Source organism: Ctenopharyngodon idella, chromosome 2 (genome assembly GCF_019924925.1).
Source record: "Ctenopharyngodon idella isolate HZGC_01 chromosome 2, HZGC01, whole genome shotgun sequence".
NCBI lineage: Eukaryota > Metazoa > Chordata > Actinopteri > Cypriniformes > Xenocyprididae > Ctenopharyngodon > Ctenopharyngodon idella.
This window is the reverse complement of record NC_067221.1, coordinates 31,945,849-31,972,941: the sequence shown is the minus strand read 5'-3', so window position 1 is coordinate 31,972,941 and position 27,093 is coordinate 31,945,849. Positions and strand designations below refer to the sequence as shown.

Below are 27,093 nucleotides of genomic sequence, written 5' to 3'. Positions count from 1 at the left end.
TGTAAATGACATTAATTAGGTGTTGTTTACAACGCGGGGAACTGAAACCATTCAGCTGCGTGCAAGATCATTTGCGATTTATAGATTTCACATCTGAAAGAGAGGCGTACGCTCATTTTCTGTGTTGATTTGAAGTGTCGGATTTTGCATTAATTTCACTACTGTCAAACCTGAACATAGAGGATGACATTTTGTTGCACATAACTTGGCTCTGTCTTTTGGTGTCTATTTTGCACTCTTGACATTTTAGAGTTTCACCCCTTCAATGCTGTGCACTTTTTTTCTGCACAGTAGCTGATTTGTAGTTTGTACCAGCAAGCCAAGTGTGACTATTTTTTCGCCCCGACCCTTTAACATATCAAAATCATGTCCATGATTTTTTTGTGTTCACATAGCTAATGTGACAAAAGTCACCAAGTGTCATCCCATTTCGATGAAGCAAAAAAACGTAAAATTTCAAAACGTAAAATTTTTTGACCGAAGAGGAAAAACAGCAGTCCATGACCCCTATAAATCAGCCCTAGATGTCCTACACACTAACACAAGACAATTCAAACTGTAATAGCACAACACTGCATGTTGGCAAAGCATATGTTTCTGACTGTATCTTGGCATATACTGTAAACTCACCAATACTTGTAATCAAACATGATCTTGGACATCAATTGTGAGAACTGTGAGAGCAACGCTCACAATAGTATTTCATTTATGAAGTGCAAGAACAGGGATTTCATGGCCAAATTATCTTACTACATCTATGCTATTGTTGTTGTTGTTTCGTAATAATGACTTTAAACCACTGGATATAAAGTAATTAACGTACAATATTAAAATACTAACTACTCCACATTAATGCTTGTGACGTTGAGTGCAGATGACAGCATATTTACAGCACCTATAATAATTTAAGAATAAAGCACCCTTGTTGATTTTGTTCTGGAACCAGTCCTGATTTGAATGTGGCAGTGAATCACATTAATAAACTGATCTTCTGGACAAATGAACATTCTGTGTGAATGCAACTAAAGACAACTAAAAACACTTTCTCCCTTTGTCTTCATTAGACATGGGATCAAACTTGCATGCAGGTCACATGCAGAAACGCTACAGCGATTATCTGTGTCTGTGTGTGTTTTGCCAATCTGTGAATCTACAGATCAGAATTAATCATAAACGTTTGATTTGAAATTTCCCTTATAATGTCCTACTGCTACATTATTTTCAGCGCTAAATGAATAAAGATACAGCAGTCCCACATGAGCTGCTGAACTCATCAGGGAAATCACACACACACACTGGAGGAGGAGTCAGTGTTCAATTCCCAGGGCTTTAATCACTGTTAATTTGGCTCATTATGTATGAATAGATGCACAACTCCCCTCAGTGAGCTGTTCTCAGGTCAGTATCTGCCGCCGTATAGCTGCAGCTTCGCATGTATCCGTTGCAGATCAGACACAAAGCATTGTGACAGACCTTTTTATTTCAATATTTCAAAATTTGTTCAGCAATCTTTGCTCTGCTTAAAATGGAACTTTGTCATTACAGGAAATTACATTTTAAAATATACATCAGTAGAAAAGGGTTATTTTATTTATTTGTTTGTTTGTATGTATGCTTGCTTGTTTACAGATATTTTAATGATCAGATATTCATGATCAAGTAATTTAGATAAAAAATTAAAAAAAAAAAAAAATACAGACTGTGTAATCATAAGAATCTTCTTTTCGTGACATAAAAAATCTTACTGATTCCAAACATTTGAACAGTAGTGAATGTTGTTCTTTTTCCTATCTGTGGTTTAGCTAGTAAGAACCACTGGTTATCACAGGCGACTGTGAATCCAAACCATCATATTCATTTGTGCAGAACAAGATGTTCCTCTTGTTCTGACTTTTCTAAATGATCAGACTTGCATTTTTTGCCTGGCGAATTATACAATGGGCAACAAAAGCCAAAAAGAGTTTCACTGATATCTAGAGACCGGAGTATCAAGACTTAGAGGTGGGCTCTATTGACTTAGAAAAGGTCAAAAGCCATGCAGACAATGTAACAATCACCAAGCAATGCCCTGACCTTCACCCAGAAAACCCTAACATTGTGAAAGTGCAAACACAGATGTAAAATGAAGTTTTATATGTGCTGTCACTGAACTGGTAGTTGTGTCTGGGCTGCTGTAGTGGTGTTTGAAGATCCTGTCACAGTTGACTTTATGCTAAATGTCATCTGTGGCCACCTGTGCTAACGACTCCTCTGGGGATTTGGCGGGCTGCAGCTGCTCCCATGTGGCACGTGCCCCTGGAGTCCCTCATACAATCGCATCTGCCGACACAGACCTTCAAGTTCAGTCCAGCTTTGATATCATTCATAAAATCAACTCAACTCAACTATATACACACAATACTTAATTGCACATTTAACACAGCTTAAAAATGCTTTGTTTTGTAGATTTTTTAAAATGTAATGACACTGATAAAATGTGTAGAAAAAGCCGGCAGAAAATTATCAGTAGGGAGACCGGGTATGGTTGTAACACTTTTTGCTTCAGTATCTGTAACTCACTGAAATTTTGTTCTAGAGTGCTCAAACTTTTATACAAATTTCCCACATTTGTTTACTACAAAAGGCACCGATTCAAACCTCTGCAAGAATATCACAGCTCTTATAGGTTTATGTCAGATACATGGTGTGCCTTTGTTACAATCTACCCCACTACCGGGGGTAGGTTGTAACACATGCTGGGGGTAAGTTGTAACAACTAGACAATGGCACTTTAGAATACTGTTCCTTCATTAATTAATAACTACACAGGAACAAATGAGTAACACGTTATTAACACTCTAGTAACTGCTAACTAACAAGGAACTCTAATTAACAAACTAGTAAGCAATAGTACACTTTAAAAAACATCCGTAAATAGGGCACAATGTACTGTATTAATTTGACAGAATTTTCCGTATTTATTTTTTACAGATGTTTTACCAGTGAACTTTATTTCGTTGGGTTTTAGGGTTAACGGAAATGTCCATAAAATTACTGGATAAGCTGCCAGTACCTTTTCTGTTATTTTATGGATTTATTTTTTTATAGTATAGTTGAATGTGGTAGTTCACTATTAGCTAATCAGTACTATTTTTTTTATACCTTCCAGAGGACTATTAAGAACTACTATATACAAGTCATAATTAACATGAATTATGCATAATGTATAATTAATTCTAAAGTGAAGATCATTGTAACTCACTAGTAATGTCTCAAGTATTACCAAATCCTTCAGAAGAAACTAATAATTATTTGGATCAGTATTCTAAAATCAAAAGCATGATAACTCCCTATAGTAATTACTGAAGTCATTGCAAGCTTTTGAAGTTTTTGTAAGGTTTTGGATAGTAATTCCTTCCAATGGATTTGGTAACACATGAGTCATTACTAGTGGGTTACCATGATCTTCACTTTAGAATACTGATCCAAATAATTAGTAATTCCTTTAGAAGGATGTAGTAACACTTGATTCATTACTATACAAAACCTTACAAAAACCTCAAAAGCAATGACTTCAGTCAATATTAGGGAGTTATCATGCTTTTCACTTTAAGAATACTGATCCAAATAATTTGTATTTCTTTCTGAAAAAATTTATCCCCATTCACACGGATCTATGAAAATGACTAAAACGCTGTATTATGCTGTTTTCAAAAGCTTGCATTTTCAGGCTCCCAAAACACCATTGTCTTGTAAATGAGTGGCCAAAACGCAAAAAAAAGTTCATTGTTTTAAGTTGAAAACGGTGTTGTGTAAACAGCCCCTAAGTTTTGGCCACCTGTTTCCCTTGTTAGTTTCCTTGCTTACTGATTATGTTACACACCTGTTTCAGCTTCTGTTGATTACTCCCTGTGTATTTAAGCCTTCAGTTCTCACAGTTCTTTGTTCGGTGTCGTCTATGTTTAACGTGATTGTGTTTTATATGCCATGACTTTCTCCTGCGTGTTCCCTGTATGATTTATTATTAAAGACTGTTTGTCTTTGAGAACAAACATGAGAACATGCAATATTTGAGAACAAACAATATTTGAGAACTTAACATGTACCATACATTATATAATTAAGAAAATATTTTCTAATTTTACAAATCTTTCTCTGCCCATGCAAGTTTTTTTTTCAAATCTTTGTAAATTATAAATCACATTGCCATGAACTCTTCTAAAATTAAAGAAGACACACATGACTATTTAAGTAATTAGCATCTGATGAGGCTTCAGTGTCTCATGTTCTTGACCACGTGTTTCTGTGCAAACAATAACATGATTCAATACATGAGATTTTTATAAGAATGCTTAAAATAAATCATATAATCACATTTCCAGTGACACAGATAGTGTTTCTGTTTTTCTGTCTTTTCCCAGAGGAAGGTCTCATTCATGAATGTAAACTATGCAGTCAAACCTTCGACTCTCCAGCAAAACTGCAGTGTCACCTCATCGAGCACAGCTTTGAGGGGATGGGTGGCACGTTCAAGTGCCCTGTCTGCTTCACAGGTACATTTTTTTAAATATATATTTGTGTGTGTATATGCCATAGCAGCCTTAAATCAAAACCCTGACTGGGAGGTACATCAAGCATTTAACTTAAAACCTTAAGCTGCATCTTATACAATCACTCATCATCTTGATGTATGTTTCTACCACCACAACAACATGCTTCATTTGTCTTCCTCTCTTTCTCTGGATCTCTCATTCTTATTGACTTGATCTACAGGGTTTTTCTTCGCTTTTTTTTTTCTTTTTCATTTTGGCTTTATTTCGTGTTGGCGCCTGACAGACAGGTCCCAGATCTCTTTCCGCACTCATATTGATCATGCAGCAGAGAGAGAAAGAGAAAGAGAGAGTCAGAGAGAAAAGAAAGCAGTTTGTTGAGGACAGCTTCTGCACTGCAGAAATCATGACAAACATGAGACTTAAATGAACACATGCATCACACAAACATATGAACACTGATCTAGCGTCGTTTTCACATTAGAGCTTTTGGCACAGACCTGAGTATGTTTGACATCAGAGTTTGAATCATTTGATTTGTTCAAAAGTCTGAACTCAGATTCTGCTTGACAACAGTGGCCTGGGGTTCAGTTCATGTGGACTTCAGTTTGGTTTGCAATTAGTATGAAAGCAATCCAGCCTCAATTGTGGAATTGAACCGCTATTGATGATGTATGACTCAAGCTTCTGATGTCCACATTCTTTGCATCTCTTGCAAAATTCAACATGCACAGAACGGTATTTGCATCTATCTGCTGTTTGCGGCAAGTATCGTTCTGTACGAAAATCTCCTCCTGCGTGGTTATTTATCTACAGTGGTAAACATCTGCTACTGGTACTCTCAGTGGTAATCATGTTGATGACACCAACGTACTGTGGTTCAGAGTCAAATATAATGCGAAGACAGACCTTCGGGGGCAGGGGGTGCAGCTGAAACAATCAAATCTAGTGTGAAAACAGGCTCAGTCTCTAGCTAAAACATTTATGCTCACCACTGAGTACAATATGGCGGGCTCAATTCTACTGGTACTGTCTGGCCTCTACAGGGACAAATAATGATTGTAAGTAATAGGATTTCAATTCACTAGTGGAAAATCTTGAATTATATACATTTTTATTTTATTATTTCAACATGACTAGTTTTAATAGAACAGGTTTTTTTTTTTTTTTTTTCGGGACTGTAGACAGAGAGAGTGGAAGCAGAAATGAAGGAATGCGGATGGGGAAGGACAGACGCTGCGTGATAATGCAAAGCGAGGGAGGATGAGAGAGGGGAGAGGGGGAAGGAAGTAAAAGAGGAGTTGAGGAGCCATCCAGAGGCAGCGTAGAGATGTCAGAAGTGTCACTCTCACGGGACGCATTTGACAGCTATGTGAAGTCAGGCAGCCCGCAGCTGAAAGTAGCTCCATTTACCCTGGAGGAAGCTGAGCGCAGAACAAACACTCTGCGTGCCACTTATGAGCTTTTGTCTCACTTTACACAACAAAACATTAGAGTTTTACACTCAATTGTGTACACAATGATGCTGCTTGGCTTTGTGAATATAGGCCCATTAATATGAATAAATAAAGAAATAAATAACTTGTAGTTATTGTTAATTATTGTGTACATTGTTTTTCCAGTCAAGAATGTGGCTGAAATTCACATTTAATACAAATGATATAAAATAATAACAATTGAAAAGTAAAATACACTCTAAAAATGGCTGGGTTAAAAACAACCCATTTGGCAACCCAGCGCTGGGTATATGTTGGACAGAACACATGCTGGGTTAAAGTATTAACCCACATTTTAACCCATCAGGTTGGGATGCACACCTTAACCCAACTTCTGGTCATATTGACTAAAAGCTTGGCTAATTTTACCTCATTAATGGTTATTATTTCCTTGCAGCAAATGTTATATATATAATTTATATAAGTTATTTAATTATATATAGGTAATTTAGGAATTAATGGACATTAAAAAATCTTAATCAAATAATTTTATTTAAAGAAAAGTTCCTTAACATTATAAAACAGAAGGGAACTGTTATCAGTACGGTTTGAACTGTCTATTCAACAGATGACAATATTCGCATTTGTTGTGTTAAAGGTGCAATATGTAAGAATCTTGCAGTAAAATATCCAAAAACCATTAGGCCAGTGTTATATATTTTGTTCACTTGAGTACTTACAATATCCCAAATGTTTCCTACTATTTGTAAATCATAAGAAAATTGCAATTTTAACCAAGGCTCCGGGACGTGTGGTGAGTCGCCTGTCAATTGCATCATACCCGCGTTACCCTCGGTTTCTGGTTTTATTTTGTAGAAACCATGGAAACACCAAAGACGCTTTAATATATTACATGTTTTAATAGACAATGGAACAACTGTTTTGATATATTTATTGACAGAAAACTAATTATTGTTATATAGCTCAACATGTTTAGTCTTATTGCTTTAATCTAATTTTCTTGATTTTTTTGTGAGTACCATGCTTTACCATGCCTCAGTTAAAAACACTATTTTGTGAAGTAGCTAACAGTAACAGTAATACAGAATTTTCTCCATCATACAATATGTTTTAAAATTAATTGCATGCCATTTATCAACATAAGCCATCCAGCATTTGATATATTCTAAAATCGATCTAGCTTACTGCAGTGTGCAATAAGTGTCTTACAGCAGCCACCGAGCGAACGCACAGAGTGATGTTATAACATCATTTTCAACACACTCAAATGTATCTAATATGATAAACAGCGCTGTGTTGCCTCATACCCATGACTGGAAAAGCGGAAGCAGCGCCGGCGACTGTGGCATAATAAAAGTTATGCTGCTTGCGGCGTGTGTTGCATTCGTCTCTCGTTAACAATTGCTCCAGCGGCCTCGTTCAGCTCCCACAACACTTGGTCCTGCTCTGCTTCATACTACAGTAACGTTAATAATCACATCCATGAACATGATTTCTTCCCGAGTCCTATCCCGATTATTTTCCACCGGCTGTGAGGTGAAGACCACATGTCCCAAGATTCCGTGCTCAAACTTGGCGTCATCAAGCTACGCCTGTGTTTTGAATAGGCCTCTAGCAACCTCTATCGGACAGAAAATTCTACATATTGCACCTTTAAATAAAAACAGCTTTATGTCTCCTCTGTTGGATATTACAGACTCACCTTCTGTTCAACGCGTAGCACGAGCGTCACTCCCATAATAATCAACGGAGATGTTCACACTATAAGTACGCCAGTGGTAGCTGATTTTAACGCTGGTTGTGTTGAAACGTTTCGAGGTGTTGTCATGACGCACGTTTAAGGGGAAATAATTCTTCAATATGGACATGACCCGTCTCTCGCTCTGAAATGTTTACAGTACTTTTTACTTTTAATACATTTTACTTTTAGTACATTAAAAATCAAATATTTTTGTACTATTACTCAAGTAAATTTGAAAAGGAGTACTTAATAGTTTTACTGGAATAATATTTTATTAATGTATCTGTACTTTTACTCAAGTACTTGATTTGTGTCCTTTGTCCACCACTGCTTGTTAGATCATATTAACTAATGCATTATCTAATATTAACAAATCCAATCTTGTTGTAAAGTGTTACCGACAATGGAAATTGTAGTCTACCATTGTGCCAGTAACCTTTATCCACATGGTTGAAAACAAATCACATCCGTCTTTTCCTCTAAAAATTGTTCTCTATTATCACTCATTTGTATTCAAGATATCAAACCCACAGATACACATCCAGATAATTTTACTTGTGTAAACTGAATTAGAAAAAAACAGGTTCTCATTGACCCTAATAAAGATAATTTGGGTCTAAATCCAAAATCCAGTGCAATGGCATGAAGGCAAAAGTTGTTTATCCCTTGTAAGAAATTCAAATGAAGACCAGAACTCACTCTTTACCTCAGAGACACGACTAGCCACCCTTAAACATATGGGTCTCTAAAAACAAACAGCATGTTTGAAGTACTCCTGTGAGAATAACTGCATACTCACATACACACACACTCTCTCAAACACACTCTCATTCAGCAGCTCTATGGCTTAATTAAAGGCACACAGGCACACTATGTGTTTTAAGTGCCATTTCAAAGATTATATGTGACTGAAATCAGGCTACGCATAAATAAAGAGTCTGCATGAATATTAATATTGTCAATATAATTAGCACTGTTGACTAATAGAGACAGTGTTTTTGCATGTAGAAGGGATTGCCGTTCCTGTGCTTGTTTATTTTGCAGTGTGTCCCTACAGTGGCTCTAAATAAAGCACATCATTATTCCTCACTGTTCACTATGACTCAAAGCACCGGATTGACCATTAACCCCTCAAACAGCCAGTGGAAGAGACAAAACAGAGCCTGCCAAATCATGGATACTTCCAGTTGGATGGAGATTCAAAGCCACACTACATTTGCAGAGTGTTTTGACCACTCAAAAGAGTTGCACAGGTGGAATTGGTTCTCCCATTATGCAAAAGACTGGAAACATTTGGTTTCCCCAGCATCTTGATTCACTTAGTTGGGACAATACTTCTTTCATATGCTGCCAAACTGTAAAATTGAAGCTAGGAAAACAGAATGTGTATCTTTTGAACCGAATAATATTATAAAGAAAAAAAAAAAAAAGTAGTTTTATTATTTGTACGTTGCCAATCAAAAGAAACCCCTACTCATTCTTTGTTATAACTATTTCCACATTTTTTTTTAATAATAGTAAAGTCATTTAAACTATGAAATAACACAAATGGAAGTATTAGAATTATGCAGTGATTAAAAATGTTCAACAACTAAACGAATTTGTGATTCTTCAAAGTTGCCACCCTTTGTCTAGATTCCAGCTCTTCTAATTCTGTTCATTCTCTCAACCAACTTCATGAGGTGCATCCTGGCATGTTTTATAAACAGTTCTGAAGGTGCTTAAATAAATGCTGGACACTTTTTGCCTGTGTTTTCTATACTATCTGTTCCAGGTCAACTCTAAATCCGTTTCACTTAAATTCTGTTCTTATGAACTTTCCATTTATCAAACAATTCTGAAATAAATAAATAAAAAAGAATACGATAGTTTCCACAAAAATATTATTTACACCAGTGGTCTCACCAGGGGTTCTCAACTCTGGCCCTCAAGGTCCAAATTCCTGCAGAGTTTAACTCAAATCTTGATCAAACTCACCTGCTTGTAACTGTCTAATCCTGAAGACCTTGATTAGTTTGTTCACGGGTGTTTGATTAGGGTCAGAGCTAAACTCTGCAAGAAAGTTGACCTTGAGGGCCAGAGTTGAGAACCCCTGCTGGAGAGTTTAGCTCCAGCCAACTCACCTGCTTGGAAGTTTGTAATCCTGAAGACCTTGATTAGCTGGATCAGGTGTGTTTAATTAGGGTTGGAGCTGAACTCCCTCCAGGAACTGAGTTTGAGACTACTGATTTACACTAAGTGCAAATAGCCTTCATTCTGCCCACCATTGTCTGATTGAGCCAGACAAAATTATAAAAGAAATCCCATGGAGAGTAAGGTGGGTGGCGTTAGATTTTGACGCGACCAACCAAATTATATATATATATATATATATATATATATATATATATATATATATATAGTTATTTTAAATTGTAATAAAATTTCACAATATTTCTATTTTTACTATATTTGTGATCAATTAAATTCAGCCTTGGTGAGCAGAAGAGACTTCTTTCAAAAACATTAAAAAATCTTACAGACCCCAAGCTTTTAAACAGTAATGTATATGCACAAGCCCAATGAATATTTGTCTAATTTCAAGAAATCAAGCATAAGCCCTTATAGCAAAAGGTTTTAAGATGCAAAACCATAGTGTTTATGGAAAGATTTGCTTTTAATACATGTGTTGTGTCCCGTTGCAGTCTTCGTGCAGGCGTGTAAACTGCAGCAGCACATCTTCACCGCACATGGGCAGGAGGACAAGATCTACGACTGCTCACAGTGCCCGCTGAAGTTCTTCTTCCAAACTGAGCTTCAGGTGAGATTATCTGAGAAGAGTAATACTCACAGGCGCTGATGAGGATCACATGAACCAAAAACAAAAAAAGGAACAGTGAGAAAGTTTTTCAAGGCACACAATTATGTAACATTATATAATAAATATATGTCTTTGCCAGCAAGCTTAAATGATTTCATTTATTCAAAATGGAAGTAAATCTAATAACAAATGGGTATATGAAAAAAGCAACATAGTTCAAATAGTTCCTTATATTTTAAGTAGATGTTTAATCAATTGCTAATTCTTTTTGGAGGCTCTTAAAAGAATTAAATTGATTGAAAAATGTTTTGCCTGTATATAGCCACTTATGAAGGGTTTGAGACTTTGCATGCTCTTGTGTTGCCATCAGCCAATCAGTGCTGTCATAGCCTCATTTTCCTATGGCTTTAGAGTAATGTAGCATTTTCAGCTCAAATGATTGGCTCAAATAACTGACAGCAAAACTGAGATCATGACCATAAGCAATGCAGTTGAGCAACTGCATTTTCCAGACATTATAGACTTCCATAGTTGATTTTCTCCTATTGAATTTTTAACCTGTCTCCTCTTTATACCACCTCTGTTTTTTTCTCAATATTTATGTCAGCCTTGCACTCAGCATTCATTTTCCATTGTAGGAATAAACATATCTCAACTATTTCTAGTTATAGAATGTGACAAACTACTGGACTTTGATGACTTTATTAGCTAATGGATATCTAAACATTAAAAAAAAGGGCCTACACCATGTTAGTAAGGTTTAGACTCTGAGGTTAGTGTGGCCCCATGGCAATAAAAAGGTTCTCTGAGAGTTTGGTCTTTGCTGTGGAGCTTTCTGAGAAGATTCTTAACTTTAGTGCTGTAATGAATATAAACAGCTATAGTGAAGTCAGCAGTGAAATCTCTTGGTAGACAATGAGACATTTCATTGATAAATAAATAGGACAAGTTATCCACACATAAGGAAGCTAGCCTTTCCTGGGACAGTGCCTTTTTTAGTGGCTGGAGCTCTCCTGGGAAATATGCTAGATATTGCTTGTTATAAATATAATACATTTTATATGATCTCATGCATGTGCAATTTCAGTGTTGTCTATACGCATTGAATGAGAAAGGCCCCGTCGTTATTATTTACCAGATCTTACAGTCTTTATAAGTGTGCATTGATGTCACAAGCAACTAGATACTAAATCCAACCAAACCTAAACCTATATTAAATACATGTTGTTAATTAATATTACTCTGTGTGGTTACACTTTATTTTAAGGTGTTCTTGTTACAGTGTAATTATACATTGAAGTACTGAGTAATATTAATTAACTGCATGTACTTACTACAGGGTTAGGGTTAGGATTATGTTTGGTTTAGGGTTAGTTGCATGTAATTAAGCATTTATAGTTATTACATCTGCTACATGTAATGTGAGTAACAAGGACATTGTAAAATAAAGCGTTACCCTCTGTGCTTACTTAGGATACCAAGTCGACATAAAATAAAAATTCAGAAATCTGGCCATCTTAAGCTAGACTGCTACCCTGTAACAGGTTTCTTATGAGTCAAAAGAGTGAGTTTCTGGATTATGGAGAACTTACATAAACATAAATATGATTTCAAACAAAAGGGTTTATTTGTTGGTTTACTTGCTGTCAGAATTGTACTTATTCTATCTGTCCTTCAGAAAGTGAAGGTTGTTTTCTTTGAACAGCAGTTTTGTGTGGGCTTGAGTTTTCTAAGCTCTTGACACTGCAGTCGTCTCAGCTCAGTCAGAGAGGTCAGAGGTCATCAGGAAGGATGGATACAGTGATGTTTTATTTATTTGTGTAGAGCTGAAGATGAAGGGCTGTGCCAGACAGTCTGCCCCCTACCAACCTCCTTAGGCCTTGAGCTCAGTGAGGAATCCTACATCACCACTGACCTGCCAAGAGCACAGTGGGAAAATCTCAACCTAATCAGCTATCATAGGAACAAACACCTCACCTTTACACCCTTATTCACACAATAACGCACACAAGTAAATACAAATATGAATGTTACTTATTTGTCAGATGTAATGAATGTGCTTATAATCTTCCAGTAGTTTGGCCTAAAACCCTGAGCCTCTTTAGATTCCAGAGTTGCATGTTTCATGGTCAACTATAGCAATTTGAATGGTTCTGCTGGTCAGTAGAATTAGGGTTAAATTTGTTTTATTGGAAATATTTGCTTATAACATTAGGTATGTCTCATGATATGACCCTTTACTTGCATATACTGTCTTCTCCACAATTTCATCAACATTTTATGAATTACAGCTGCTGTGATTGAATAGGAAATGTTAAGTATAATTTTAATTATGGTCTGTGTTCTGTCGGTGGTACATTTAAGAAAAAAAAAAAAATGAAAAAAGTAAGAAAATAAATACAAAAATAAATAAATAGTAAGAATAATAAATTCAATTCTGTTTATCAGCCCCTAGCAGGTGGTTGAATAAGATGCAGGTATTTGCACTGAAATACAAGGGCACAACTGTTTATTGAATTCCCAAATCAATGAATTGAGCCAACACATAACCCTTCAACTAATTCATGACAGCAGCAACATAAAAAACCATATCAGTGTTTCCCTAAATATTTTTTTATATCAACATTCACAGCGGACAAAACAACTAACCCAGTTTTCTAACCATAGTTTTCTCTCACATAGACTTTTGACATCAACTCTGCAGTTCTAGCTTACAGTTTACAGTGAAGCACAACAAGAAAAAAAAAAGCTTTTGAGCTCAGTTTTAAGATTGCTCAGATGTTTCTAAAATATTTGTACACAAAAGTGTAATGAAAGCTCTGATATTACCCATGAGTGACATACATGGATGCAGGTAGATCAGATACAGACAGCAACAAACTCCAGAGTCCTGTGAGAGTTTGCGGGTGTGTTTGTTCCCGCCTCTGGCTGGGTCTGATGTGTGTATGCAAACACATCGTCTTGAGACGGTGACAAACCCTCACTGCAGCCCATGAGCATGCTCATTCTCTGCTCATCACCACTGGGAAACGCACAATCCAAACAAACACTTTTGATCTCTGACACACTTCTGCTTCCTGTAAACTTCCTGTGAACTTTTTACAAGTGATTTTACTAATGCGAATTAAAAGATACTTTGCTTCAGCATTGTCAAGATGCACACTGTTGTGAAAACGTTTCATTTCAAGTAATCAGAATCACTGTACTGATGGCATTATTGAGAAGAATGAATCTTGGTCGAACTGTAAAACCTCTTGCAGTGGGACTTAGTGAAGCCCATCTAAAACTGCATTTTTAATTTGTATATTGTGCTTGCAGCTTTCATGAGCTAGTATCAGTTAAGATTAGGAACATTTGTACTTTAAAAATGAATTGTGTTACTGCAGGACTTATTTAAAATGAACTAGTTAAAACTGGTTAAAGCATCTAAAATATAAGGCTGAAATGATTAGTCAACATTATCGACAATAAAAAAATTTTCAATAAATATTTCTGTTGTCGAATAGTCATTCGAATTAAACGCATTTGGAATGCACCCATAGTGTGCTAAAAAAAAGTTTTGCGAAATTACAAATGATCCAAATTACAAACACACATGACAAAAGTAATGTGTGATACATGCAAGACGGAACTGGAGATCAGTGGGAGCACAGTGTTTAAAAACAACAACAAAAAAAAAAAACAGACAGACAGGGCAAACCGTGAAATGAACAAACAAATAATTCTCTACTGGGACAGTCACATAGCTGAAAATAAACAGCCAATTTTATAGGATCCTTTGGAAGGTAATGGTTTTTTAGTCCAGTGATCCTTTTGTAGTATTTCTCCAGCCTGTGTATCCATATACATTAACATGTCATTGGGCAGGTCAAAGAGGCAATGTTGAAGTAGTATTCATGCGCTGATGTGTTCATCTTTATTGCGTAATAAAGGAGGAATTAGAAAACTAGTCGAAAAGAAGAAAAATATATTATTTCCAGGATGTAATATGTAGCACAGTGACTATGACAGTCTACTGTGATGTATCACAAAAAAGCATAATTTACTTTCAAACAGATTTTGGGATGTGATACCAGTGTCCATTGTGTAACTTAAATTTATCCCAGCTCCCTTCTATCTGACCTATTAAGGGAAGCAATGAAAGGGGAACTGAGGCCCAGTGGCCTATCCACCTAAAAGGCCAAATGCAGTATAGCTTCTCTATATGCACGGAGTACTCAGAATGCGTAAGGCACCAACTACCTAGCGATTTGGCGATTTCAATTTCACGTGCTCATGTATAAGAGAGAACCTAAGTGTTTATTCACACTAGGCACAGTTGCCTTGAACCGAGCCCGAGCGCGATTGTCCCCCCTCCCCACTCCCCCGCTGGCCTGTACTCACATTGCCCTTAACATTACGTGCCGAAGCACACTTACGTCATATACGATGCAACTTTTTGTATGGAAGAAAACAGGAAGAAATGCACTTTCGCTAAGATATTGCCTAATAGATTTATCATTTATGCCGTGCAGCGATTTTCACTTGCATGTATCAGAGGATTATTACGAACTACGAAGGCAGCTGACGTTAATGGAGGAATTTTGCAGCTTTAGGCTACTCGCAAACTACAATTCCTGTTCATCAATAAGGTGAGAACCAGACCCGTTATAAACCCAAATACACTCGAATTAAGTACATGATTTGAAAAGTGTACTATCAAAGTAGTAATAAAGATGTTTGCTGTCGTAATGATGACAGTAGCGCACACAGAGTAGTAGCTGTTCCGTGCTCTGGCACGGTTAGCGCTCACACTGCATGCGAACCGTGCTTGAGCCCAACCAAACCGTACTCTGTCCCACCTCTTCCAAGTGGGCCAGAGATGGCTAAACGACCCGCGCCTGGGCACGGAACGGTGCAATCACACTTGTCAAACGAACCGGGCTTTGGGGGTCAAACATGCTCTGGCAAGGTTCAGAGCACCTAGTGTGAGTACACCCTAAGTGTGTAATTCACAGTGTGGTGAAGCGTTCACAAACTACAGTTCTTTTATCACAGACATAAACCCTGTAGCCCAAGCCAATGATACAGTAGACTTCATTGAGCAGGTTGTTCAAGACAGGAAGATATGGCAGCATTTTGCACACTGAACAAATTCTGCTCACCAACTCCAAGCCTAATCACCTCCCAGAGAGGTTTCATCTACTCCTGAGAGCTCCTTCCCTGTCCTCACACAACATATATCAAAGCTGACATATTCAGCCTTTCCCAGTGTGTTATCAAGTTTGCCAGATCTGAATGTCCCTACTGTGTCACAGTCATCATAGTTGATCAAAAAATTGCTAAAATAACAAATTGCAGATAACAAATTGGATTTGTATTCCCTGAATGTTCTGTAAATCTCTTTGGATATTTGCTTCTAAATGACTATAGATGTAGTGGTTCTTTGTAGCCTGTACTGAATGATAGTAATGGTGCTTAAGGATTGCTAGGCAGCCTAATGAAATTGTGGTTAATACTTAGCTTAATTAACAAACGTTAGCAAGACAGCCTAATGAAATTTTGATAAAATTAGCCTTATTAGTACAGGTTATCAAGGTTACAATGTTTATGGATCAGACTGTATGGTATTTGGCCATGATAAATCAGCACCGCTGATTAGCTTGTTTAGTTAGTCATTACACACCCAGGAGCAGAGATAATAAATCAAAAAGTATTTAGTTACAAATTACAAATACTTACTTATCAAATGTATTTAAATAAAATACAAAATACTGCTGTAAAAAATGTATTTAATTAAAATACAAGTAGTTTGTAATTTGAAAATACAAAAATACAAACAAAATTTACACACAATCATTTCAAGTCTGAGAGTAACAGTGGAGTTAGATACACATAAGAGAGAGATGCTCTCAGTTGCTATGTATAGCCAAAGCATTCAAAAAGGACTAACATCTATTTAACTGTAGCATTCAAGTAAGAAATTACACTGCACAGTGCTCATTGTAACAATTAAATATATATTGATGATCCTTATAAATATACTAAAGTTATTCAGTCAGGAGCAGTGAGTGATTTTGTCTTTTTCTTTTGTTGCTTGATTAACATTAATGACAGACAGCAGCAGGTTTATTAGGCTGCTGTCACTTTAAGAACAAACGCACAGACCGAATATACTTATGGTTACAATAATTTAAGACCCGACCGACTGTGTTTTCACCCACAATTAATCAATGTTATTTTTTTATTATTTGACCTACCCGTCCGCGGATTATCTGCAGCGCCCGCGGATGTAACTGCTATCCCCACATCACTAGACAGCACATGTCATGCTTTAGCTAGCAAGTCAATTCACAAGTTCTAGCCATTTGCGTTAATCCTCTGTCATATAAAGACATTCAGTGAATAATATCTGATAGTATGTTTTACTAGATACTTTACCTTAAAGCAGTTTGATTGAGCACAAAAGCAGCTTCTTTACCTGCTTCTGACCTTGCTATGCAAAGTAAGACAGACGTCGGTCACGGGCTCAGCAACCAAAACAGCAGCCGCCTTTTACGGTGAATTCACACAGGGCGGGGTGACGTCATGCATTGCCGAATTGAATTGTGGGTCGCTTCACTCGCGTTGCTTGTGGCAGAAGTTAAAAATTTCTCAACTTTTCAAGCGCCAACACAAACATCAGCCAATCAGATCGCCTTATGCAAATACCCTAGTGCAGACGCTAGCCAATTGCATTCATGCAAAACCAGAAAGTAATGTGATTGGCTATTGTCACTATGACGGTCGCGTCAGCACCAAACTTCGGACACGCCAGAGACGCCAACTCCCCATGTAAATGCACTGTTACAGTTCCCTTCTGAACCAAAACAATGAGTTTATGCTGCGCTCACGCCATAACTACCCTAATTAAGAGATGGCAACCCGTGACGTTGTACTAGGAGCGGTCTTTGACTCGAATTTATGCGTATCAGTGGCAACACTACCAACGCTGAAATGAATCTGCAGGAGTCAGGTGCAGGTCAGAGCTCTTTAAGTTGTTTATGTTCATCATTATTGTAATGTTATGTGCTTTGAGACATGAGGTAATTTAACGCCGTCTCTTGTGATGCTTTTGCTCCGTGCTGTGTGCGTTCACGTGTTTTGAAGGAGGCGTGACTTTGGAGATGCTCTGAAGGGAGGGTGGGATCTTATGCTTTCAAAGCTAGCTCGCTATTGCCAGCCTCTCCGAAAATTACCTACCCTACCTTTAAGCCTGGTAATGAAAGTTATTGTATGTGATTTATGGATCAGACTGTATGGTATTTGACCATGATAAATCAGCACCGCTGATTACCTTGTTTAGTTAGTCATTACACACCCAGGAGCAGAGATGGGCACAAATACATCAAAAAGTATTTAGTTACAAATTACAAATACTTACTTATCAAATGTATTTAAATAAAATACAAAATACTGCCGTAAAAAATGTATTTAATTAAAATACAAGTAGTTTGTAATTTGAAAATACAAAAATACAAACAAAATTTACACGCAATCAAGTCTGAGAGTAACAGTCTGAAGGGAGGGTGGGATCTTATGGGATCTCATGCTTTCAAAGCTAGCTCGCTATTGCTAGCCTCTCCGAAAATTACCTACCCTACCTATAAGCCTGGTAATGAAAGTTATTGTATGCAAGTATAAAATAACATATTTGAAAAAAAAAAAAAAAAAAACACTTTGAATGTGCGTGAATAGTGGTTGGCGCTCTGCCTTTATAAAACGGCACCGAACGCCAATTACACCGAATTCTTCAGATTCTCAACTTGTCACCGTCTGAACAAGTCCAACATAGAAGTTGATCGCCATAAAAAAGCACCGCTTCAGCAGACGAAATCACAAGCTTGGGGGCGCCACATTTTTTTAAAGGTTTAAAGGGGGTGTGACCAAAAAAGTTTGAGAACTACTGCATTAAGCGAATGAGTCTGAAATGGTGTTCTGTGCTCTTGATGCTCTGTCCATTTAGATAGTTTTCCCATGACAGAGCATTTAGGGATTTGATGGGGTGTACGATGGCCATCCAGGCATGGGTATTAGGGTATTAAGTCGAGCAGCTTAGCGTCCTCTGCCAGCTCCACTACTTCAAACACCCATCCAAAATTTGAGGAATTCTTCATCGCTATTGCTTTCTGCTCTGCCCAAGGCAGCATGTGAAGGAATTTGTTAATGACCACCTTCTTGCCGACCTGGGCCTGTTAGGTTGACCGGAAAAACAATCAGCATTGTGCCAAGTGGGCTGTCTGAATATGGATGGAATCATTCAAAAACCCTCAATCGCACCAACCAGTGACAGTCCCACCTTGGTCAGCATTTCCCATTGTAATTGTCTGTAACACTGGAAGGGAGAGAAGAGCCTCCACATCCTGCTACTCTGTGAGAATCACAAAATGAATTCCAATGATGTCAGGCTAACCTCCTAAGGCTTTTGCTGTTCCATAAGCTCCCTTCCTTGATGAAGGATATTGCCTTCAGGTGTTCCCGACTCATTGTCTCTGTTCTGCTGATTACAGTTGCTAGAGGCCAGAGAAATATACTCTGGTCAAAGTCAGGCACTTTGGTTAAATCACTGTAGATGTGTTACATTTTAATATTGTTTGAACAAAAGAAAAACAAAAACAATAAAACAGTTGTATTTCTTTGTTCTGTCTTCAGTCAAGTTCAGAGCAGTCTAAAGCAAGCTTGTGTGTTTGTTTTTAAAAATTAAAAAAAATATATATTAATGTGTTGAAATGTATGTTCATATAAACCCAGTGTGAACACAGTGTGAACACATTCTCATCTGTGAGAATGTTTTAGGATGAATTGAGAATCTGTTACGATGTTTACTAACTTGCATTGTGTTTCCTTTTTCAGAACCACAGTCTGAGTCTGCACAGCAGCTAACAGAACTGCCTGGAATAGAATCAAGACCCCACCATGGCCCAATAAATATATGAATATTTATTTTTTGTGTTTCACTCAACTTTTTGTCAGTCTAACAAAACAATTATAAAGAAAATGAAGACAGAGGGTAGAAGGGTAGATGTTTGATTTTCAGTGTTTAATATCCAACCAACCTATTTGTAAGTAAACTTTCATGTTTTGCCTTTCCTTTTCCTGTAAAGAGTGTTGATTTAATCATTAAAATAAATGTGTTTGAACACTACAAAAGAAACAAATTGTCAACCAGATTCAGCTAATATGAGGAAGAACTTGGGCTCACAAACCAAGGTGATATCAGGAAAACAGAGCCTTCATCACTAGCCCAGTCTGCCTATGTCTGATGCCACACACCTCATGTGACCAGAACACCATGCTCAAAGGTCAAACTTTTGAATGACATAAAATATAAATAATAATATGTTGAATATATGCAAAATCAGAACAAGACATAAGCAGCAGTATTCCATTCCTAATGACCTTCTCTTATTCTGAGGCCATTACTCAAAGTTAGAGAAACTGCTGTCTATCCATGTTGACTTATGACTTGTACAGTATATTTATGTTATTAATGTTTACTGCTTGCTAAAGTCTGGATGTATCTGGAATTTTTTCTTTCTATAAGAAAGAGGGTGATAAATTTATTATCTGTTGTCTCTATTTGTCTCATTGGGATGGGCTACACAAATGCTGTCAGGAGCATGTCAACGGCTGACTGATGTGTATTGCCCTACTCTACTGTATCAATGCTGTGTCTAATATGTACAGTATATACCAGTTTTACATAAAATGAAATTGACATGCACTTTTGCAACACTCCATACTTTCATGGATGTTCTTGTTTTGAGCTGACTACACACTTGAAAGTGGCAGCTGGACATTTTATTATGAGTTATGACATGTCAATTTAAAAAAAAAAAATTGTTCTATAAAAATATTAACTGAGGTCCGATTTTGTTGGACCTTTTTTGTGTTCTCATGTGATGAAAACATTAAAATTGTATGAAGATATGGATTTACTGTGCTTTTCCAAACATATTTCTATATGTTTGTTGGTATATATTCTTTTCCCAAACGTCATCATAAGGAATGAAAGAAATATAAATGTATATCTTTAAAAAAAAAAAAAAAAAAGTTTTTCAATTCCTATAAGAGATCTGGCACTTTCCTTATGTAGGATACAAAACATGCCTTGAAAATCCTAATCCTTTAAGCAAAGCATCAGAAAATGTTCCACCTGTCTACACCAGAAGAAACTAAATATCAAATCAGCTGTTCTACTTAATTAAAACGTTTGTTACAACCCTGTTACCAACATTTTAGGGACATGTCTGAATTAGGGCTTGGAAAAAGTAATGCCTTGACATCAAAATGGTCTTGGACCAAATCCACATGTACAGGGATGATCAACCTCAGCTTATGAGAAACACAATTCTGGATTTATGGATAACGAGGAATGGTGGCAACAGTTTGGATTTATGAATGACACAGAATGCAAACCCTGGAACATAGGGTTAAATAAAATAATGCATACAATAAAAACACAAGCTGCTCCAGGGCAGTTGCCATTCTTCTTTCTGTCAGTAAACTTTGATAAAGGAGCTAATCTTCAAACTTTACAGAAGTCAAGTCAATTTTATATATATAGCGATTTATACAATATAGATTGTTTAGCTTCATAGTAATAATCATAAATAACGATTCAATAATGCATACAGAAATTTTTGCTTTGGAGCCGAGTAGTTGTTCTATGAATAAAAGTGATCACTCTTCCAATTTGCCTCTAAGAAGAAAGCAAAAGCCCACTTGCTCGTGATTGTGACGGCACGTTCAGCGGTGTTTTGTCTGTGTTTTGCATGGAGAAGTGCAGCGATTCCACCCTGGGCACTTCAGTAAATAAAAGAGCAGTTTCCCTAAAAGAGCAACATGGGCAGTGAGTGTCTTTTTAAAGATGGCTCTCTGTCTGTGCATTTCTGGATGCAGTCGTTTCCTGGCTTCTTCTGACGGCCATGATCGCTTTCTGAGCATGCTGAGATGGCATTCATGGATTCAATTTCTCATTGTGAAAATATGACCATGTCGACGCTGCTATCACGACTCGCCTACCTCGTGGCTACCCAGCCGGGTTCCTCTGCACTGTACAGGGGTGCGTCGGCTAGCGCTCTGAGAAATCTGAGGATTACAGTGGGAGCTTTTCCACCAGGCCAGTGCCCACGGGCCTCCTACTACTCTTGCGTATTGTGTGCAGCTCCCGAGTGGTACCGCTGGCCCGTCTCATGGCATACCAGTACAAGGTCCTCCTCTTTGGGCTGTCTCTGTTTCCCCGCATCTTTACCAAAGTCGTGCTGGCTGCCCTTGCCCCGTTAAGGGAAGTGGGCGTTCGCATCCTTAACTTTCTCGACTGGCTCATTTGTTGTGCAAGGAAGGGAAGTGGGCGAGGTCAGGGAGGACGAGGAGCCGGTCTTGATAGTTGTGCCTTACTGGCCCACCCGCACCTGGTTCTCAGACCTGATGCACCTTATGACAGCCCCTCCCTGGTGGATACTGGCCCATCCACACCTGGTTCTCAGACCTGATGCTCCTCGTGACAGCCCCTCCCCAGCGGACTGAGCACCATATGATCTCAAGGACCTCTGGAACCTCCTCTCGTGGCTTCTAGATGGGACGCAAAGGCTTAAGTGGCCTACCACAGGCGGTGGTAGACACTATCACTCAAGCAAGAGCTCCCTTTACTAGGTGAGCTTATGCTTTGACAGTGGTGGGGAATCTACTCTGAAACTGTAGCTTGACAAGCTACAAGCTACTCCTAAGTTGAAATAGTTAAGTTACATTCAAGCTACCCCTCTGAAGAAGTAGTTAGCTACACTACAAGTTACTATCAAAAAGTAGCTAGCTACATTGAAACTACTTTTTTTTTTCAATGACATTACAAATAACTGAATAATTGTTAATAAAGAATGTTATAAGTAAAATATTTGGGATTTAAAACAACATAATGCAATGCAAGTATGATTTCAAGGAGTAGGGTAAATTCAGGTTGATTGGAACATTTTTCCCAGTCAATTCAATGGCAAAAACTGTCCCAAATTGATTTTGTAAACTATCCGATACACACAATACTCAAATATAGCCTATATCTCAAATTGGCTGTCAAAGTACAAAACTGCTACAAATGTATCATCAGTGCAAGAACAAAATGTATGCACCTTAAATTAAATACTCAGGAGTAGTCAAAAATGCAGGTTAAACTCACAGCACATTCAGTGATGGAGCGTGCAGCATTTATATTGAACATTGCTCTGAGATGCCAATCATGCAATTTATATTGCTCTGAGACGCCAATCACGAGTTGCTCGCATGAACACAGTGAGTGCTTGGAATCCCGCCACAACTAGTCTTTGCCAAGTGATAAGTGCACTACTATTTCGCAATTTTATTTTCTGTTCAATTAACGTTAGTGATCTTTAGGTTCATTACAAAACTGTGGCAGAACAGATTAAACCATGGCGGGTCATCTTTGTAATTAAATCAGAAACAGAAATTTGATGTAGAGAGCAATAAAGCAGGATAACTGATCAATTTTAAAAAGTATATTATTCACCTCCTGTATGTGCTTTAAGTCTTCGACGTAGACAGCGTTTTAACATCTAGTTTGCATAACTTATAGTCGATTCAAGTGAAATAGCCACTCATGTACGTCCTTTCAGATGATCTCCTGTCAGTTGACGGACTGTAAAGCCACAAGATGCATGATATAACAACAGATACTGAACTGGTAATGAACAAAAATTTAGTTTGTGATCAAGTAAGAAGAAGACGCTGCACTTCTTCACTGCATTTAAGCTTGTCACTAGTCAGAATGCAAACAGAATGTAGCTTTTGTTCGCGCTACACCGCTACTTGCTGGGAAAGGTAGTTAGCTATTGAAAAAGCTACCCTGTTTTAAAAGTAACTGAGCTACTGACAAGCTACTGAAAAATGTAGTTAAGCTAGTAGCGTCACTACTTGTAGCTAGCTACTCCCCAACACTGTACTTTGAAGTGGAGTCTGTTCACTGAGTGGTGCTCTTCCTGCCAGGAATACCCCTGGAGATGCCTGATCAGTTCTGTGCTCACTTCCATCAAGAGAGAGGGGGACCTGCAGGCATTTTCGGTCAGTAAAATGTGCCTTGAGTTTGAGTCAGTCCGGATATGTGCACAAAGTTTCCACCACTCCCTTCCGGGACGAAGTGGTGAACTTGCAAGTGCTGCCCCTGGAGTAGGCCTACCTAGCCCTTGCATTGCTGTGTCCCGTTCATGTCCTGTGCATTTACATGGACTGCACACAGAGCTTCAGGAGCTCTGAGCAGTTCTTTGTCTGCTTTGGAGGTCAGCAGAAGGGAAAGGCTGTCTCCAAGCAGAGGTTGGCCCACTTGATAGTGGATTCCATCGCCTTGGTGTACCAGTCCCAAGGCGTGCCGTGCCCCCTCGGAGTGAAGACTCTCTCCTCTTGGAGTGTTGCCCCCTCCTGGGCTCTGGTGCATGGCACCTCACCAGCTGACATCTGCTGGGCTGCGGACTGGGCAACACCTAATACCATGTTGGGTACAAACAGGTAAGCAGCGGCTAGGTGTCTCGCTTGCAGCGCCATTCCCCTCTAGGTGCCCTTTTGCTCTCCATGAGAGTTCCCCAGCTGGCGAACCCTGGATTAGAGTTTCCTCCAGCACCTCTTATCATCTGATCATGGTTATATCAACCACAACGTTCTTTTGAATAGACTCGAAAATTGCAATGGCATTAGTGGAATTGCATTGGCATGGTTCAAATCATACTTATCTGACCATTACCAATTTGTCATATTTGTCATATTGATCACAAGTTCAGTATGGAGTACCGCAAGGCTGAGTACTAGGACCATTGCTTTTCACCCTGTACATGCTACCCTTGGGAGATATTATGAGAAGTTCTGTTGGTCACTCTAATTCACTTCATCAGCATGAACTTGAGGAGACTATCTTATGCAAAAAAAGTTCATTTGGTATTGAAAACATGCTTGTTTCTTTGTGCTATCCGATTATATTGCCAACATATTGTGTTAAAGTTAGCAACATGCTTGAAGCTTATCTAAAGTACCTGTAACATGCTTGTGCTTAAATACACAGTAGATACGTTTTACCACAGAGGTCTCTTATTCAAACACCAAAAACGTTGTAGCTTGATGATCCTGTGAAAGAGTGTGGAATCATGGGAGTCGTCATCTTCACCTCCACAGCCAATGGAACTGCACAACATTTTGCACTCTTCAAAGGCAAGTTTATTGCTTAGTTGTTCAATCCAGTGTTATTAGCATCACGTCTGTTATTTACCTACTACTTGTCATGCGCAAATCAGTGGGCTACAGTGGTAACAATGTAGAAGTAGACGTTAATCTTCTTCTGCAGAGGCAGTCTTTCACCTATCTATGACGTAATAAATAGGCACATTCCACAACGAGCCATAATCTGGGCTTGGTTTAAATAAAAGCTGTTTTTGGACTAACAAGGAAGCTTTCAGTTCTGAAATCTTACAGTATATTCTTGTAGTATGATGACCGGTTATATGTCAAAAGCTCAAGGAAAATGTTATTTCTCAATTCATGACCCCTTTAATATTAGGGTTTTTTTTTTTTTTGTTTTTTTTTGACAAAATAAACACACACACACACACACAAATCATTATTGGATGGCGACATTGTCAAGGGAGTAATGACTGTGATAGCAAACACTCTGCTGAAAGGTGCAATCATTACTTATGATCCATGTGTGGTGGTGTTTGTGTCTATGGAGACACTGTCTTGTGCCTGTATTTTCTTATTTTCTTCATGTATTGCTATGTTTGGGATGTTTCTGTATGGTTGAAGCAAAAGCTGCAAAAAGAGCAGATCCCATCTTTGGAAACACTTTTAGCATGTATCAGTGGCCACACTTATGAGAAATGTAGGTACAATATGAGTGACACCCTGCAAAAGCATTATGATGAGAAAGTTATTGATGTCAGCAGAGATGATGGATATGTATGGTACCTGCCTTATCACCCAGTGCTGCATCCACATAATGAATGTGGACCAACAAAATTTGGATTGTTTTTGATTGTGCTGCTTGGTACAAGGGTACTTCATTAAATTATGTATTTAACAAGGTCCAGACCTCACTAACAAACTACTGGCAGTTCTTCTTAAGTTCAGAGAAGAATCCATCACCTTAAAATGCCAACAATGACCCTGACAATCCACCTAAACTCTATTGCATGATAGTCCACCTCTTTGGAGCCCCAGTACTGTGAACTTTGCTTTACAATGAGTTTCCGAAGATAATCATGGAAATTTCTCTGAGAAGGTTGTGGAGACAGTAAAGCCGCACTTTTATGTGGATGACTGTCTGAAGTCTGTACCAACTAAATATGCTACCATTACACTTGATTCTGAACTTAGCAAGTTGCTCATCATGGGAGGTTTGAAGCTGTGGCTAGAATGTGGCTAGAAATTCTAAAGAATTAAAGTCAATACCTGTTGAATACTGGGCCAAGTAGTTGCATGAGTTCATAAGACCAAAGCAGTTTTTCAAGTTATGCAGACTTAAGCTTGATTGGGGTAGAGAGATACCTGAGCACATACCAGTACAGCTGGAATGATTTAATTTTGCTGTCCGCAATAACCATACCAAGATGTCTTAGGCCATCAACTGGAAGTTGATCAATAATCCAGCTTCACCCATTTTTCCGATGCTTCAGAGTTGGCCTATGGTGTCACGTTTTAAAAACTGTATTACTTGTAGGCTGGTACTGTCAAAGGCCGAATTTGCACCTATCAAGACAAGTAGTATTCCATGACTGGAACTATAGGCAACTGTTGTTGCCACAGAGCTGGATCAGCATGTCAAACGTCATTTGGAAATTCCTATCACCCTATAAGATTTTCTTCTGGATGGACAGTATAGTACTGTACTTTAGTTCAACAGCAATGATCATTAATGGTTCTAGACATTTTGTTTGTGGGAGTGACCAATTTGCACCATTTGCTCAGTATTTAACACTGTCCTGTTACAACAATCTCCAGATGATGAGGATTTGGTAGTACTCTTGCTGTGTGGAAGCTATTGTTAATGGCAGACCAATAACTAAAATCTCTAACAACCCATAAGATTATCAACCACTTATGCCTAATAATCTGCTGCTTTGTTCTGGTCCAGCTTTGCCTCCAGGAGCTTTTACAAAACAAGATTTTGCATGAAAACACACCGTGCTGCCATTGGCCATTAGGTTTGATCACTTACTAGTATGTTGAGTTTGGTTCTTTGTGTCTGGTGTCAGCCACAGAGGCCATCACGACCACAGAGATTGAATCCCCAATCCTCATCATGTCAGCTGCCCTGTCTGTTTCCGGGTTGTCTCCCACCCTTGTGTCCACCCTCAAACTTCTTCCTGCTTTGTTGGTCGCACCCAGCCTCCTAGCTCCATTTTCTTCTCTGGCTCCACCCATCTTCCTAGCTCCATCATGTCATCTCCGCTGGTTTTGCCCAGCTTCCATGATTCATCGTCTCCACAAGCCCAGAACCCTTTGACTCATCAGCTGCACCATGTTCTTCCATCCATCTGGCTCCACCTTAGGTTGTTG

At 38.2% G+C, this 27,093-nt stretch overlaps 1 protein-coding gene across 8 annotated transcripts in view; it reads left to right on the top strand.

Annotated features, from left to right (window-relative positions):
* LOC127506226 (zinc finger protein 521) overlaps positions 1-20,479 on the top strand; it is a 97,432-nt gene extending 76,953 nt beyond the window's left edge. For all 8 annotated transcript variants that reach the window (XM_051882555.1, XM_051882545.1, XM_051882539.1 and 5 more), the window contains 3 exons: positions 4,401-4,532; positions 10,412-10,527; positions 19,399-20,479. In XM_051882555.1, the coding sequence (XP_051738515.1) occupies positions 4,401-4,532; positions 10,412-10,527; positions 19,399-19,428 (278 nt within the window). In that variant the 3' untranslated portion in view covers positions 19,429-20,479. The remainder of the gene's footprint in view (positions 1-4,400; positions 4,533-10,411; positions 10,528-19,398) is intronic.
* Positions 20,480-27,093: the final 6,614 nt, after the last annotated feature.